Raw genomic sequence first — 18,083 nt, forward strand, 5'->3', positions numbered from 1 at the left:
GCAAGATATTTGCAAAAATAATTCACCTGACCAAAGACCAGAGAGCCAAGGCATACATGCCCCTTCCATGATTAACTCAGGTTAATCTCTCACTCAGGTTTAGTAAATGCATAAGAAATAGAAGTGAAATGCTGTACGTGTAAAATGAAAGTTCAGTATTCATCTCCTTTTGAAAGGGGCTTTGTCATCCAGTGACAGAAATACTGGATTTAAATGTGAACAACAAATAGTTGCTGATACTAATCTGCATTCATCTCTCCCTAGAATTTGGTTTATGCTACAGAAGTCACCGGACGGTGCACACCTCCTCCAGCAACCCAGCACACAGGCAGGCACAGAGCAAAGGGAATGCCAGCTAGCAAAATCAAAGCGTGTGGAGTAAGTAATAAGATGCAGATCTGGGCAGCAGCAGTTACACGACTGCTGAATGGCCTTGAAGAATAAAGCTTTGTCTTCCAAGCTCCGGAGGCCAAGAGGAACTCGAGCCCCGAGAGAGCCTGTGAAGGATTAGGCTCACACAGACTGACCTGCCTCCTCCATCACAGGAGAGAGACGAGAGATCACCTTTCTGAAGAGAAGCCTCACTTTCTCTAAACCCATTTCCCACAGCAGGTTGCTTACTCTAATTAAAGTTCCATAATTGATAGATATGCAGCTCAACTATTTTTAGGTCTTCTTAGGAGCTTGTTTTTGAGTGCCTGATTAAGTGAAACACTGTGCTCCAATGAAGAATTAACAGTGGCATTAATTCATAATCCAAGAATTCCTCTGTGCATTTTGAAGGGATATGAGTGTAAGAGGATTGGTTGGCACTAATCTGATCACTTCTGGCATACATTTGCATGGATATGGCTTTTCCACTGGAATTTGTTCTCTATGCATTTCCGAGCCTAACAGCTTTGTTACACTAACCTCAAGTTTTACCCTTTGTAAATGATCATTCTTTTTCCCCTTCTCAGTTAAAAGGAGGTTTCTGTATTCTGTTTTTCCAATAAAACAGCATCATTACAAAAGAAAGGCTTTGCAGACTGTCTGGCATTTGGCTGAAAACTCCGGCCCCTCAGCACTGACTGACCGAGTCTGAACCATATCCCCGCCGAGCCACGCTGGGTTTGCAGAGCAAAGAAACCAGCAATGCTGGGCTCGGGTCACGCAGTCTGTCTGAACAGCCACCAGCTTCCAAGACTGAACAAAATACAGAAGAGGAAGTTCAAGTTTCATTTAACTGTTTTCTTATGACCTAGAACAGGTAGTTAGGCGATTTATTCATTGTCATATCAAGCCTTCCTTTTTTTTTTTTTACTGGCGAAACCTGGTACTTATCTGTGATAGAGGCATAACACGTAACATTTTTAGTCTCTTTGGAGATCGTTCAGAGCACATGCATCTCCACAGCAGTGCACATTAAGATGTGCATCCAAAACCAATAATTAACAATCTATATCAGATCAGCCTCTGTTCTTCAGAAAAAAATTCGAAGTGGGAGGTGTGGCCTAAAAACTGACCAGTCAAATACCCACTATTGTTGCAATGCTGCTGACATGGAAACATTCCATCTTAGGAGATTATAAAATATACTTTTAAAAGCCCAGAGTTACCACCAGTCACACAAAACCCAAGCTGAAAGTTTCACTGTTGAGGGAACTAAAACAGTGCACAGAGTGCAAGTGCTACACAACTGAGTTACTACGGTGTGTCTGAAGTCGTACAACATAATTTAGCGGCATTTCTGATGACATTTAAGCTGCAGGAGCTATCTCCTTGTTAAGATGTAGCACTGACACCTCTTTTGTCATGATACCCATTATCAGTTTCCAAACCAATTAAGCTAAAGGTTTGTCACTGGTTGCCCTTTGTTCTTTTTTGCAGTTTAACATTATCTGCTCTAGGGCTCTTGTCTCACCGAGTCGTGAAAGAAAAGGACTTAGTGGTGGGTAAGGGAACATGCAGAATCGCACCCTGACAGTTCTGGCACAGTGATGTTCCACAGGATATTCATTTTAATATTGTGCTGTGGGGACAGGAAACACTTCTAACATCACAAGGAGGAATTTTCAGAGGAGCAGAAGGTTCCTTGTGAATCACTGTACCCATAGTATTCCCATAAGTATACCCATAAGTTCCAGCTTAAAACCAGTTAAAGTATTTGTTTCTACAGCTCCTACGCCAAAACCACAGTGTTCTGATAGCTGGAGATCTTTTCATTTTAGCACCAATTATTCATGCCTACTCAGACTCATCTTTCCTCATAGAATCATAGAATGGTTTGGGTTGGAAGGGACCTTAAAGATCATCGAGTTCCAACCCCCCTGCCCTGGGCAGGGACACCTCCCCACTAGACCAGGTTGCTCAAAGCCCCATCCAGCCTGGCCTTGAACCCCTCCAGGGATGGGGCATCCACAGCTTCTCTGGGCAAGCTGGGCCAGGCTCTCACCATCCTCACAGTAAAGAACTTCTTCCTAATACCTAATCTAAATCTCCCCTCTTAAAACCATTACCCCACATCCTGTGGCTATACTCTCTGATCAAGAGTCCCTCTGAGAAAATCTATTATCAGACAGACATGAGGCATCAAACTTCTTTAACTGCAAGACAGCATTGTATGCCCTTCATCATTACTTCAAATGAACTATTGTGCTGCCTTTATAAAGTACTGTCTCATTTAAAGAGCTCATCAATTATCTTCTCAGGTTTGTCATTCTTCACTCACTCCTCCTTGGAAAAGATACAGGCTAAAGTGAGAGTGCTCCACTTCAACTGGAAGATGTAAAGTCAGTGTGAATTAAATCGCAAAGCTTAAAAGTAAAAGGCAGTTTTAACATTAAAAAAATAACTACTGCATCTGGGGGGTTAATAATATTAATGTTGTTTTCAAAAGACACAGAAAGATTTGAATGCCAACGTTCTGGTAGAATTGCTCCACCTAGGAAGAAAAGTGTAAGCTCATGTCAAAAGGCAGCTGGGCACTCACAGCCTTTGACAACCGTGACAGATACAGATCAAACTGTATGCCTCCCAGAAACACGGCCTATTGTCCATGCCAATATACTAAAATGAGAACATTATGAGTAACCTCAACCTTACCCAGAGACTGGAGAAAAATCCTTCTCTTCACATACATCGCGAGTACAGATTGTGCCATGTATCTGAAGTCCGTTTTAATGGCATTTCAAAGTCGCTTCAGAGCAGTTAAAACTGATGGTTACATCACTGAACAAGGACTAGCCCAGCCAAAGTCTAAATACTGCTCATTGGTTTTCTGTTTAACTGGAGTATATATCCATAAAAACACAGGTACTTTCTAACCAGTTGAGCTAGCTATTATCAACTAAAAAACTAAAGCCCAGAAAATTTTTGCCAAATTAGCCTGCTAAGTAGATATACATTTTTCAACCTATTCTTTGTTCACCTCAGATGAGAGGGTAAGGGTGAATTCTTACGTTCTTACAGATAAGCAGACAAGCTCTGAAACTGTAGTCATTGACCGTATTTTGATAAGTTTGGTGTTAACACAATGTATGTTTCTCCTTATCTGACTTAAAGCCATGCATTCATTTCATTTTGAATCAGGTGAGGAGATGCCTTGCAGTACGGTCTCCATATTAGGAATGGGGAAGCACTGGCAACAGGTAGCAAAACCACTTATGTCCCCACAGGTGTGGCCAGACTGAATTCTTCATGCATTACTCACTCCTTAGTAATTTCTAGGATGGTTATTTATTTCTTGAATGATAACGTTGGCCCAGAAAGGCTATTGCCTCACTGGCTCAAAAATTACCATGTTTGTTAAGCAGTAAGGCTGGGTTTCAATCCGAGTGGCACCTTTGCTAGTGAAAGGTATCTTCAGAATAAGCTGTGTGACAGCCAAAAGGTACAACAGTCTAAAGACTTACCTTCTCTTCGCTTCTTCATACTGAAGGCGTAATCTCACTTTCTCAGCCAACTGGTTATTGCTGCTGGTAATAAACTGAGACACAAAACATAAAATCAGCAACTTAGGAAATGCTCCTCTTTCAATATTCCTTATTGAAACTGATGCTGTTAAAAGTCACACTTCCTCTTGTCAAACTCATTTACTAGTTAAACCAATCATGCAATAGGAAAATATTGCCTTTGATTAAATTTTTCAAGATTGCTTCAAATACTTAAAACCCCTGTTTGCAGTCTTTAAGTGCTGTGTTGGATTTTGCTTTTGATGACATCTTGCTGTGGTTGTAAAGTCTTAAAAGACAAGGGACATCCCACCATGGCCAGACCTGCAGATCTTTAGTCACACGCGTGGCCCTGACTGAAGGTGGCTGCAAGCATTAAATGTAAGGGTTCACAGGAGAGGCTTCTGTGACGTCCTGTGGGACACACGATGTACCCACGGCGCTGATCGAGTCCTTGCTGAGGCTGGCACCAACCCGACAGCTACGATCCTGTGGCAGGAGTGGGACTGGAGGTTTATGAGTACTACACGTTTGATGGCATCAAAATATCTGCACATATGCTGTTCATTCTCACTCGTAATGCGTGAAAAGCCAAACGCGCTCTTAAGGGAAGAGTCCTCACTAGAGCTTAGCCCATATGTAGCTGCTGAATGTTTCTTGTTTAGTAGCACATCACTGCTATAAAGAGCTAAGGGAATATTTGTATCACAAGAAGCTACACCTACAGGCAAATTAAAACTTACTTCTTTTTTTATTCCCACCTGGGTTGTTCTAATAGAGACAGTGTGGGGAAACAGCAGGTTGCCTTTAGAGATACATTAGCATTGCACACAAAAATGAAGGTGACACTGAAGTTTTAAACCAGGAGAAAGTATCACTTCACAGATACTTGCCCATGCCTGGAAACTCGTACTAAGGCAGTACTACACATAGTTTGTAGGAATGTCTCCACATGCACCCTGTTTCTCATGCATTACTCACATTTCCTGAAACGTCCGTCTGGGAGCTGACGTCCAGGTACTGCCGGGGCAACAGAGGGCTGGAGCTTTCCACGGACACACTGCTGGCCCACAGGTCTGACTGGGATCCTCTGTCGTTCACAAAGCTGTCTTTTAACCTGGCTAAGCTCTAAAACCATAAAAAACCATGAGGTGAGCTCACTTCTGCTCAAAGTACCTCAGCAGCCACATAGCTTCTGCCCAAATGACGTGATTAAGATCTGAGCGTGTTGACTGCGTGCGCTCAGTCGCCACAAACACGAGGTGAGGCACGGCTGGACGGCAGCCCACGGGCATTAGCCCACTGCCTTGCCCAGACAGACAGGCTCTCGGCCAGAGACAGCAGCCCAAGGGGGCCACAGGGCTTTCATGGCTTCTCCCCATCTGCTCTTTGACAGCACTACAGCCACGTTCTACCATCCTTGACCAATGAACCCTGAGACAAACACCCAAGCAAGTGCTTACTACTGTCAGTTGCTATATTTTATACTTCTTATTTCCAGGATCCGGAGAACAAAAAGGCTGCAGTCTGACCATAATACAGAATCAGCATGTTAATAAAAATCTCAATTACTATCTGAAATACAAAATACTTAAATTTCTTCTCAGAAATTCAATCTGATAGCAACGGCAACACAAAATTCTATAAAGTCATCCTGTTTCAATACCTGAATGAGGTCCTGTTTTTCCTTCTCCCCTGATGTGATGGCCTTCTTGAGAGCTTTCATTTCACTTAAAATGGCTTGTGCCTCATCAAGTTTGTAGCCACCTTGAGTATCAGACATTTTCATGTCAATTCTGCATGGAAATTCGAAAAAAATATACAGTAAGCTAACACTGTATAAGAAGTTCAACTAATTTAATCAACCTAGATGCATGCATCTCGACATTAATTTTTAAGAAAAAAACACTCTGAAATATAACAAAGACAATAGAAGGAAGAAAGAACCCCACTCACCACCACTTAATTTACTCCACTCATAAGTACACTAAGCTTCAGAACTCTGATGTTAGTTCCATCACCTCTTTGACTCCTTGGGGAGGACAAAGATGTACACAAAAGCCCCCAAACAGTATGTTTGAGCAAATTGCTGCTAGTTACCTTGCTTCTAACCCAGAGAGGATCAACTTAGCCATTTATGAGAATTACCTTATTTTCAGTCATGATTTCAAAAACCAGGCACAGATCTCACTGCATGGATGTATTTGCTTGCACAACCTAATTACAAGCTGCCTCGTCTCAAAGGAATTCTACCACAGCTGACATTCATAATAAATAAGATATTAACCAGTGACATTACTTAGAACATGCCAGATATCTATTCATACAAAGGTAAGTACCTGAAACTTTTCCTCCCCTTCCACTCCACCCCAAATTTTTCCTCAGTGCCCTAAAACAATAGCTGTTATAGTTAAGACAACAGGCTGTACTGTGTCACCTGTATTGAGCAATACTGAATAACACAGAATATCATTTAACTAGCAAGATCCTGGTTCAAAATCTTTTTGCCATGAAGCCAGTTCTGATGCTGTCAATCACATGCAGGCATTGATTTGAGAAAACTACCCCCATGGCTGTGTACTGCTTTCAGTTGCATATGCCTAAAGATATCAGCAGCAACATATTTCAGCTTACGCTATTTAGGCAGCTATTTATAAATGTAGAGGGAGTGCATTACAAGCCAGAGCTAGTTCTTCACTGAAAATAAGATCTTGAGAACAAACTTACTTCTTCAGTGTCTGAAATCCATGCTCTTTGTACTGGAGCTCTTGCTTCATGTGAGCTACTTCTCTCTTGAGTTTATTAACCTGTAACAAGGTGTCACATTTTTACAATAATACTTTATATGAATATTTAGGTAATACAGCACTACCTCTTCTATTCAAAACATTCAGTGCAGAGAGTACTCTAAACAAAGTTCCCAGGTAAACAGCAGCTAACGGCCCTGGCTGCATCCTCATCAGGACACTACGACTGGCTAGGGATTTATCCACTACCCTGATACTACACCAGTTAGTAAGGGGCTCAAGGGAAGTTCCAACCTCATAAACAGAAAAGCTGAGAAAAACTCAGAAGAGATAGGAATGAAACGCACATCGATTTTACTCAGTAATGTTTAAAACCTTCCGAGTCATTAAAAAAACCCACATTAATCATCAGGACAGAAGCTACACTGCAGCGACAGAAGCCATCCTCCAAGACAGCAAACGCAAAGGCCCCGCTGTACGAGCAACACAGCAGGATGATAATACATATTGTAAATCCACTGACCCTACAGCTCGCTGTTTTATATTCCTCCACGGAGGCCAGACTGACCTACTTTACTTTAGTCCTTTCTTCTTCCCAACCGGAGCTCTGCGTGGGAGCGCAGGCTGCGGCCGCTAACAACCCGCGCTAAGCCCAGGACAAAACAGCTGCCGGTCCCTAGAGAGGGCTCCCAGCTCCTCAACGCCGCGGCACACCGAGGAGCCAGCACGCCCCTCAGAACCCCACAGCTGCACCGCCGTGTGCACTGCCAGCTTCCAAGGGAGTCTAAAGTCTAAAGCGCAAAAAAGCATTTCAAACTCTGAAGACGGCAGCGTTTGAGAGTTCTGATAAATTACCTCCTAGATTAAGAACGGCAATATTGGCTCTTTCAACTGCTTTGGCATCTCCTTTTAGTATTTGCCACGAGGTTTGGAAATATCAGAAGCTGACTCGTGGCAAGCAAAGGTCCGTTTGTACTACTTACCCTGGATTTTGTAGTAGCAATCTCTGCTTTGAGGATCTCCGGGTCATACTTGGAACTTGATGATGAGCCAGAGAGCACTAGAACAAACACAACACTCAGTTCAGCAGCTCTGCCTTCCTCCCTACTCTTCTACCAGCCCCATCACAAATTGAGACCTCCCATCGCTCCTGCACACCCAGATCTCCACACATCGCTGGTGTAGGCCCTCTACCCATTTCCCAGATCTGTTCTCACCCCTCAAAGGCAGGGAAAGGCAATGGTGTAGCCAAGTATTCCACAAGAGGTGTGTACCAAAGAGGCCAGAGCATACTCTGCATCTCCAAAGTCTCGATTTATTCCAGGTTAACAGACTTAACTCAGACTCCCAAACACTTTCACTCCATTCAACAGTGTGGCTCCCTGCATCTCCAAAGGCATTTAACAGAATTGAAGGGAAAGGTACTGCATAAAGGTTTATTTTATTTATTTTTTTTAGACTTTCTTGTTGAGTAAGCAACCCACTGAACGCTTGGAAACAAAGAAAAGCAAAGAATGAGAAGAAACTGAAAAATGCGATGCAAGCCTTGCCACAGCCTTAAGGACATGACCAATCATACAATGTGTCACACTGCATTAAATCAAAGTCCCATTAAGAGCAGATTTCTCTTCTCAGCAGTGGTTAAAACCCTTCTGCTTCAGAAGGTACAGAAGCTCCCCAATGTGCAATGCTGCTAAGAGGTAGCTGTAGAAAAGGGAGATATTTTGATCCTTGCAGCCATGAGTTTATGCCCTATAAAACATGGGAAAGCATTTCTAGTTCTTTCTGTTTGGGTGTATTTTTAAAGACAGACTGCATCACGCCAATGTAATTCATGTTCACAGTGTTCTTAGTGTACTACTCTGGTATACCAGTGCTAAGGTAGAGAGCTCCTACAAAAAGATGAAAAACTGTACTTCAGAGATGGTTGACAGGACCTTAGTCAAGTAAGAATCCTTCAGTTGACAGAAAACTACTTAAATACTTTTTAACATCAGCCACAGGATTAACCAGTGGAATTCACCACCATAAAACATAGCAAGAGTGAAGCAGGGGCAGGTCAGTCCATTGATGTGGCTGGCAAGAACATAAAAAGTCTGCAATACTAAGGATTATAAAAAAAATCTGGAAGACTTGCATGAAATAAACCCTCCTCTGGACATTTTCCAGCTCCTAATTACTAACAATAAGGAAGAAATTTGGCCTTCTGTAAACATTTCTGCACCAACTCTTGAAGCAACCGGTATTTATGTTTCCTGTGTGACAAAGAGTATGGGGCGCAAAACAATGTTCTTCATATGCAGAGAGATAATCCACCAATGTTAGCTTTTACGTGGCATAAACCACAGACCCTTAGATCCCCAAGACAGACCCAACTATCCGGGATGTTCAACTCCAAAAGGGCCTGGGAATGCTACCTGAGATGAGCCTTCTTGCCTTGTTTCTATACTCTGGACAGGGCAATCAAGGGAAATACCATAGAACTTCATTTTTGCACATTGAGCCAACCACCTCATTTTTTCACATCTGCTGAAGCCCATGCTGAAAATCTGCACGGTGACTCCAGTGGCCGAGCCAACCGCAATAGTATTTCTTAACAATTACCATTCATCAAACGGGCACCAGGCAGCTATTACTTTTGAGAAAAACTGAGCAACCATGGAGAGTGACACAGCAAAACACATCTCAGTGCTCTATCAGAGGACCAGCTTCAAGCACTTTACTGTCCTAGTGGCTTTATGACCAAGAAAGTCACTGGAAAAGAGTTGACTAACTACTCACAGCTGGTCTGAGAGCCCAGTTTATGCTCCCAAACATCATGCAGCTGCCGATACTCTTGCTGGGCCAATTCAAGCCTCTGCTGTTTCACTTGATAGATCTCCTTCTGTGCAGCAATCGCCTCCTGGGCCAGGACAAGATAGTCTTTCAGCATATGCTCCTGCTCCCGCCGCCACTGCACACGAGGGTCTTCAATCTGTGTAGTTTCTTGGAGAGAAAACAGAAGGAGGCAAGATCAATGGGAAGCAGTTGTACTTTTGTACAACTGTACTGCTGCCTGGAGATGCTCCACCATTTATGGCAATATTTTAAAATAGCCCTTTGCCGCATAAAGAAGGGGAACAATGACATTTTCCATTTTTTCTTAGGAGATTGCCAGTGATCCACAATGAACTCCAGTGAGCTCTGCCATGCTGAATCACTGTATAGAACAATTCATGACAAAATTGTTGTGGAGTCCTCTTCTTTGGAGATTTTCAAGACCCGCCTGGATGCAGTCCTGAGTAACATGCTCTAGCTCTAGGCAATCCTGCTTCAGCAGGGGAGTTGGACTAGATGATCTCTATGGTCCCTTCCAACTCTAGAAATTCAGTGAAATTCAGTGAAAATCATCATACAACTCTCCCAACTCCTCTGCTGCTGAGGCCAACCCGGCTCTGCCTCTTAAAACTTCCACACAAGCATATGCACACACAAGCTCTAAGATACTGACACTGACTGTTAGACTTATCTTTACTATTACTGCTTTATAACATTACTAATAAAATACTTTACTACTTCACTGATAAAAAACTTTCAGAAAACATCATTGCCACATGACTGCATTATACTGCATCTGACAACATGAAAGCAATTACAGCTCTGCCTGTCCTCTTCGGCTGCCAAGTGGCTTTTATCAAAAAGGGGAAAGAAAACCTTCTCACTCAGATTCCATAGGTAAGTAAAAATAAAGAGTCATTAAATCACAGAATGCATTCATGAAAGAATCTCAAATGACATTATATAAACAGCACCTCAGAAGGGGAGTAACCATTTCCTTACTGAAAGCAGGCACAGCAGTAAATCACTGCAGAATACAGGAGGCGGAGTTTAAGAAAAATATTTTTTGGTAACATAGGCAACGCAGTAATGAACAGCTGCACCATTTCCATCTCTGTTACCCCAACACAACCAATACATTGCTTTTCAGGTCTCTAATCATGAAAAACGCGTAAGGTCACAGACACGCAGCCAGTCCTAATACTAATTAGGCAAATTTATTGTCAGTATTTGTCTTGGTTTTGTGAAGAAGTGTCCAAAATATTTTTCATTTCTCTTTCAAGGCTATTCTATGTTCTTGCGTGGAACAGGTTCCAATTTTCAGTTGACTAAGTGCTCTAAACTGTCTAAACTACTGTGCTTGAATAAGGATGTCTAGTTACCACATAATGAATAATTAATAAAAAGGAGCTGCTTGAAACTATCAGTAGGAATCTAATCTGCATATCTTAAGAGCCTCTTTAAATATTTAGTAAAAGCTGCCACGGTGGAAGGTATGAGCAGCTCTTAAACCAGTCGGGCATAGGACTAACATTACAATACACAGGATTCAGGGGAGAGAACAGTCTGACAATAATCCTAAGGTCAGAACTAGAAATAAAGGTTTTTGACCAAGGGATGGACACTCAACCATTTTCAGAAGTTGTCCATAACCACACTGAGGAGAAAATCACAGAATACTCCAGGAATAACTTGTTTTAACGGGATCTTAAGGCCCAAAAGAGCACAAGTTACATAGCAAAAATAAATAAATAAATAAAATTTTAAGGTACTAACAGTATAGTTGGTAGAGACGCTTCAACAAAAAGGCCTTTATACGTCCTGCTAGCACAAGCAACATTTCAGCTGATGTAATACTAAAGCTAAGCCTGGACCTAAAAACTGCCCTAAGATAATTTGATAGAAAAAGCAGCTACTTGTGCCAGCTGTAGGTGCTGGTACCCTCCCAGACAGCACTGTGGTCTCTCTCAGAGGGAGCAAATAAAAATTAGGAGCCAGAAGGGGAAACGCTGCTGCTGACTCCCCAGAGAGATGCCCCCATTTTCCCAGACACGCAGCTTCCCTGGGCCAGAGTGCACAAACAGGCACCAGCAACTATGACTCAGGACTCTTGATTTCAAGCCAGGATTTAGGGAAGAGAACAGTCTGACAATAATCCTAACGTCAGAACTAGAAATAAAGGTTTTTGACCAAGGGATGGACACTCAACCATTTTCAGAAGCTGTCCATAACCATGCTGAGGAGAAAATTACAGTTGTTGGTTTGTGTTTTTTTTTTCCATTCTTCCCACAATGGCAAGAAGGGCGGTGGAAGCTGCTGCAGGGAAACCCTGCCATTACAAGCATTCAGGAAGAAGACTGTAAAAATGTACAATCCTGAACACCTCCATTAGGTGGTGAAACAGTGACACTGCCCCAACTGTCCATAACCATGCTGAGGAGAAAATTACAGGATACTCCAGGAATAACTTGTTTTAACAGGATCTTAAGGCCCAAAAGTGCACAAAGCATTTCAAGTTACATAGCAAAAAAAAAAAAAAAAAAAACATTGTGGTCTCTCTCAGAGAGAAGTAGGAGCCAGAAGGGGAAACGCTGCTGCTGACTCCCCAGAGAGATGCCCCCATCTTCCCAGACACGCAGCTGCACGAACAGGCACCAGCAACCATGACTCAGGACTCCTGATTTCAAGCTTAGTGAGTATGTTGGTGACATACCCACAACTCTTGAAGTCTAATTCAGGACACTGGGTCATAAGTCTACCTGTACCTATGGCTTCTTCAAGCTTGGTTATTTCCAGTTTTCCCTTATACTGGCAGCACATTCTTCCCACAATGGCAAGAAGGGTGGTGGAAGGTGCTGCAGGGAAACCCTGCCATTACAAGCATTCAGGAAGAAGACTGTAAAAACGTACAATCCTGAACACCTCCGTTAGGTGGTGAAACAGTGACACTGCCCCAAAGCACATACACCAGCCAACAGAGTGAGTGCCTAGATGCCAGCTCACGGAGGGGAGGGACAACGTGCTTATGTACTGAAACTGCCTTGTTCCCATTTTTCTAAGCATTGGCCTCAACCTTTTCAGCAATCACAGCACCGACTGTATCGCCTTGATTGCAGCTCTGATTTTCAAACATGTAAAAACAATCTACGACAATGCTGGCCGAGGGCCCTTGATCTGCCCCGGCTGAATACATTGCAAAATACATTCAAAAGTTAGGTGAAAGGACTACAGAAATGCAGGCTGTTACATCATTTGTTGCCTTGTGAATTTTTAAATTAAAATTGACCTTGTCATAAATAAATCTGATTGTTTCATGTTTGAAGAATGTAGTCTTACTATGCTTGCATCAGCATCCAGGAAGAAAATCATAATTTCTTTGTGCAAATCAAATTCCAGAGGAGTTCTCCCAGAGAGAGACACTCAGGGCTGTGCATTAATACTGTATTAGGAATATTCTGGGTACTCAATTTAATTGTATTTATTTCGCCTCAGAGAGAAGGTTAGAAGTGTTCTCCATCTCACTTTTTTTAATGGCTCCTGGCTTTAGATTTAATTTAGGTCTGTCCTCGGGCTCGTTTCTGATAATTAGTCTCACATACTTCAAGTGTGCAGCAAGAACCAACATGCCTCCATTCCCTTCACACCCTCTGATGACTGTTCCTTCCCGCACAGGGAATCTGCAAGAGACCTTGGAGACAAAGAAGGCTTTGGACACTCTCCAAAGGATACTTCAACATCAACCACAAAGATGAGCCTCTTGATTAGCTGAAGGTAAGTGGATATGGTTTGCTTTATCATGATTTGGATTAGGGCTGGCATAAGAAACAGGGTCATGATTTTGTTTCTCTTCTTTTTAACCTTTTAATTGAAATACTAGGTCAAGTCTTGTAGCCTCTGGCATCCCATAGAAGTAAAACTTTTTAACAGCCACTGCTATTAAGCAGACAACAGCATGGTTTGAAGCCTTCTCTGCATGCCCTGGAAGGCTGTGGTGCTTTTGAGTGGCAGGGAGCAGGGGTAACTGCCCCAGACCATGCAGAGCTCAGACCTGCAACTGGATCTTCATGCATTCACCCTGGGGCCAACTTAAATGTACAACAGAGAGCATGTTTGTTTTGTCCCACCTACATGCTGTAGTATCTGGTAGCTGAAACGCTCAGGAGGTCCAACAAGCTTCTGTGTCCCACAGCAGGCTTCAGCTCAAGTGGGTTTTTTTCCTGCATCTGAATTGTGTCCTCCCAGGACCACAGCTAATCACCCTTGTCCAGGGAAATGCCAGTGGAGCAAGTTAATGTCCCACATTTGGCTAAGTTGGGCCACAGTGACATCTAGCACTCAGCTTGCTCCAGCGTGGAGAGGAAATAAAGACAAATAAGATAAAAATACATCTCACCCCAAAGAGAAAGTTCAGAGGGGACAAGGAAGAGATTCTTGAATCACCTTCTCATTTTATTTGAGTCAAGTTTCTCCTGTGGTCAAACGTGACCCTGATGTTGCTCCCTTTGAAAGGTGGGCTGAATATCATTTCTGTCGGGGACGATGCCAGCTCCCACAGCACCAGCAGAAGCTTACATCTACAGCAACAGTCCATGCCAGTGCCTGATAAACCAGAGGGAACTGATCCAAGGCAAAAACCACCAGGCCCCACAGATGTTTCACTGGGAACAAACAGCTTCCCTAAAAGCCTGCTACAGGTAAAACTGCATTGGCAGGAACTTCTTAATCCAACACTGCTGCCTACCACAGCAAAGCCCTTCAGAGTCACTGGAAGGTGGCAGACCCCTGGCTCTGGGCTGCTCCTGGCCTGGAGCACCCTGGTGCCTCCCACATCCCAGCACCTGACACAGCAAGTCTCCAACCACCAGAGAAGGGAAGTCCAACCATATTCTTGACTCCTCTGGAGAGCTTGCCCAGGCTCTTCTCTCTTCCTGCCTGCACAGAGCATTAAATCATTCAGAAGTCTTAACTTCTGAAGTTAAGAGAAGCCTTAACAAGACTTCTAAACTCAGCTCTTACTCCTTTGGTAAGTGTGGTCAGTTCAGGAATAACCCAAATCCAAGTGAGAGACCCGAAAAAGTATTATGACTCAGACTGTCTTTAAAAAACAACCCCATCGTTAACTCTCCAGAGCGGTTTCTTGTGGAAGTGCAATGGACACAAGACATAGTCTAACAGACCTACAGGAGACCCCAGTTTGTGTCTTGCCATTTAGCACCTTCTCAAGCAAAGTTTGTGCAGCCCTCTCCCCTGCAGATCTCCTTCCTGTGATCCTGGAGGCTTGTCGACCCTTTCCTCCCACTATCCTTTCCTGTCAAAGGAAAAATCAGCAGCCCTTGCCTCACAGAAAAATAATTAGGATAAAGCCATTCAAAGATATGTAAATACTGTGGTATTGGGATAACATAAGCTTTAAATAAAAATATTTGTCACCTTCACATCTGGAGACATTTGATCTTTGTGTTGCAGAGGGCGGTTAGTGCTTTAATAGGCTTTTTTCATTATGCATTTTTAATACTCAAGAGAAGCAGAGTCTCAGGCCAGATAAAAATGGGGCTTTTCTGAAAAAGGGAAGGCTGTGAAGATAGCCAAGAAAACAAACAAACAAAAACACTAAACAAGAGACTTCTACATTTTTATTTAAAAAAATGATCATGTAACTTGCTGAAAAAAAATTGCTGAAGTTCTCAGTTGAAGTTCTAGAAGCAGATTTAAAAAAAATCCCAAAACAAACCAAAATCAAAACCCAACAGCTTCAAGGTACTTTGTCTTTTAAAAGCTTTTTTCTTTGGATGAGTTACAAGCACCTCCAAAAGGGCCTGGGCATGGTTCTGCTGTGAACTTCTGGACTGCAATTGCAGCTGTTCTGTAAAGAGAATCAGAGGCACTGATTTATTTTGTTTATAACTTTTTTTTCAGGGGACTTGTTCTAGCACAACCCAATACACATTTTCCAACGATGTCTGTAACAATATATCAAGTTCTGTACTTTTTTTTTTATAATTCAAATGAGCTTATAAAGGTTAACACTTCTGGTCTATCAAGCAACCTAACAAAGGCAGTAAGCAGTGGCTTAGTTTGAGGATACAGAATAAAAATGCCACAAGTCTGAAGTTAACTCTTTTCCCACTTGCATAATTCTCAGGATATCCCAAGCCTACTTGAGAGCTTCCTCTGCAGCAAAGGCAGCATGACCTCCTGCAGCACAGGGAGCTCCCAGTCATTCTGTTGATCCCTGCCAGGGGAATCAACACAAGACCTTTGCACTCTTTCCGATGGTCCTGCCACAAGGACACATTCCAGGCTAAGAACAAACTCCAGATTGTCGCTACCTGGTCAGACTCCTCAGCAGAGCCAAATCTCACAGAGGTGTGTCCATGCTGTTAGCTTGAATGTGACTGCTGATCTGAAGGCTGCAAACCAAAACGTCTCGAATTCTGTTTTTAGAGAGGGAAGTGACTTGTACAATGGCTGATGACAGGATTTGATTTCATGAGCTGCAGATCTCACCTACTCTAAAACACGCTGTTACCGATTTTGTGGTTTTGTGTTCGGTATATTTTAACACAGGCACAGAACAATCACTCTGCAAAAACACAATAACATGTCACTTACTGGTGTTGTGGTCTATGTAATAAACTCCAACCTGAGGGTCATAAGCTTCTTCCCATCCTAACGGCAATTCATCACTAATGCAGTCTGCAAAGGTTAGTGGTTTAGTATACCTGAAATGCAAAATAATATTTAGGATGAATAAAAGAACACTCCCACATGTCTATTCCAAACAACTGACCAGAAAATAAGTACCATGAGGGCTTCAGTATAGAAAACAAAGAAAGTTGAAAACTATTTTAAAGCTTTTATTCACATCAAATAATACTCCACAAACTCTTCCCTTTCTTCATCTGAATTTACAGTAAGATGAATTCATTCTGACAGAGCTCCTGAGCCTTGCCTGGCTCCGCATGTGCTCGCTCCACAAAGGAACATTAAGAACTTCACTAGAAACAATCCTTGTCTCTCAAGTGAAAGAACAAGACTGTTTGCAGGCAAGTTCTGTATCAAAAATATGTAGACAAGAAGGAGCAAGATGAGAAATACAATTTGCATAGCATGAATAATTAAGACTGCACAATCAATAGCAAATGCTGAGGACTGTGGGACCACTTGTCATGCAACTCCACTCATTTGCATTGCAATATGTTCTGTTTCATTAATGACAAACTGGATTAGTTTCTCAGTATCATGAAAACGCGTAACCCACTCTGTCCAAGTGGGCAAGTATTTCAGAAATACTGCTCTGATGATTTTTTTCTATTTTTCACATCCAGCAACAGTCCGAAGGCTTGTATGGCTACAAACAAAGTTTACAGCACCCACTCCTTGAGTGACCCCACAGATGTTATGTACCAAAACCAAGCCCCTTTCCCCCTTTGACTCTGAGCTAACGAGGTTCACCTTGCACCAAGAAAACCACTAGCCAAACATCATCACTGCAGGGAGGCACCTGCAAGCTCAATTTTTCCTGGCTTGTATCTCACATACCCAGCTGCCATAAGCACAATATGCTATAGGCCCATAGATCCATCACACAACCCCAACGTGGCCTATCTGGATGGCCAGGAGTTGGTGTTGGGGCCCATGAGCCAGACTTAGCAGAAGAGCCCTTTGGGCTGAAAGCACAGGACACCGTAAAACACCACAGCCCCTCTCTAGTAATTACACTTCACTTACTAAGAGCAAATGGGTCAAAGAACCTCCATAGAACTGTACCCAACTCTGCCACATACAAGCACAGGAACATAAGGTGGCTAAGAAAGCAAGTTTCCAACCCACTGTAAGAGACTCAACAGGTTTGCAGAAAGTCTTTCATATCCAGAGGTAATTCAGCAGGGCTGGTGGTTAGATGAGAAGTTTTAATAAGGTTTGAACACATCTGAGCATCATCAACTCATCATCATCCACTTCACCTGGAGGCACCGAGCAACCAATTGGTAGCTTCATATTAACATCTTACTGTCACTCACTAACATAAAGGGGAATTTTAGGAAAAAAGCCTCCAATCATAAGAGGTTCAAACTAAAATCAATATTTAATGACTACCATAATTCCTCCCAAAACATGACCTAGAAATCCGGTACAAGTTAAGAATGAGGTGGGAACATTTCTGTACAAGCTATGTAAGCTTACCTGCTCCTGCATTTCACTTTCAACATACTGCCTTTGCCATCTGAAGCAGTGATTGAATCACTATTTTCTCAGAAAATTTCAATTTACTTTAAAGCTCTGCAGCGCAAAAAAAAAAAAAAAGAAAACCAAACCCTTGGAGCTTCACAACATAGAACTGTGAAACTTTATTGAGAAAGTTTCACTGACAGGTTTATTTTTACTGTTCTTAATCTAGACTGTGTACCAAAAGCACGTTTGTATAGAAAATAGAGATTACCTGAAAGTAAAACAGAATCTCGATACTTTTGATTGCTATCCCTTGTTTTTCCCTGCGGATCAAGCTGTTTCCTCAGCCCAAGAGTACCCAGTACGTGCTGCTCTGAGCTGATCAACTCAAAGATGCACGAGGGTAAAAATGCAG

At 42.6% G+C, this 18,083-nt stretch overlaps 1 protein-coding gene across 1 annotated transcript in view; it reads right to left on the bottom strand.

The window, feature by feature from the left end:
* Positions 1–18,083, bottom strand: part of WWC1 (WW and C2 domain containing 1) — a 53,718-nt gene that overhangs the window by 23,160 nt on the left and 12,475 nt on the right. Inside the window, exons 2-9 of the mRNA XM_014947736.1 lie at positions 17,684–17,723; positions 16,109–16,268; positions 9,461–9,664; positions 7,663–7,739; positions 6,660–6,739; positions 5,599–5,728; positions 4,914–5,060; positions 3,894–3,967 (exon numbers count right to left, since the gene is read on the bottom strand). Coding sequence (XP_014803222.1) covers positions 3,894–3,967; positions 4,914–5,060; positions 5,599–5,728; positions 6,660–6,739; positions 7,663–7,739; positions 9,461–9,664; positions 16,109–16,268; positions 17,684–17,723 — 912 coding nt within the window. The remainder of the gene's footprint in view (positions 1–3,893; positions 3,968–4,913; positions 5,061–5,598; positions 5,729–6,659; positions 6,740–7,662; positions 7,740–9,460; positions 9,665–16,108; positions 16,269–17,683; positions 17,724–18,083) is intronic.

This window comes from Calidris pugnax, unplaced genomic scaffold (assembly GCF_001431845.1).
Source record: "Calidris pugnax isolate Ruff unplaced genomic scaffold, ASM143184v1 scaffold27, whole genome shotgun sequence".
NCBI classification, from domain to species: domain Eukaryota; kingdom Metazoa; phylum Chordata; class Aves; order Charadriiformes; family Scolopacidae; genus Calidris; species Calidris pugnax.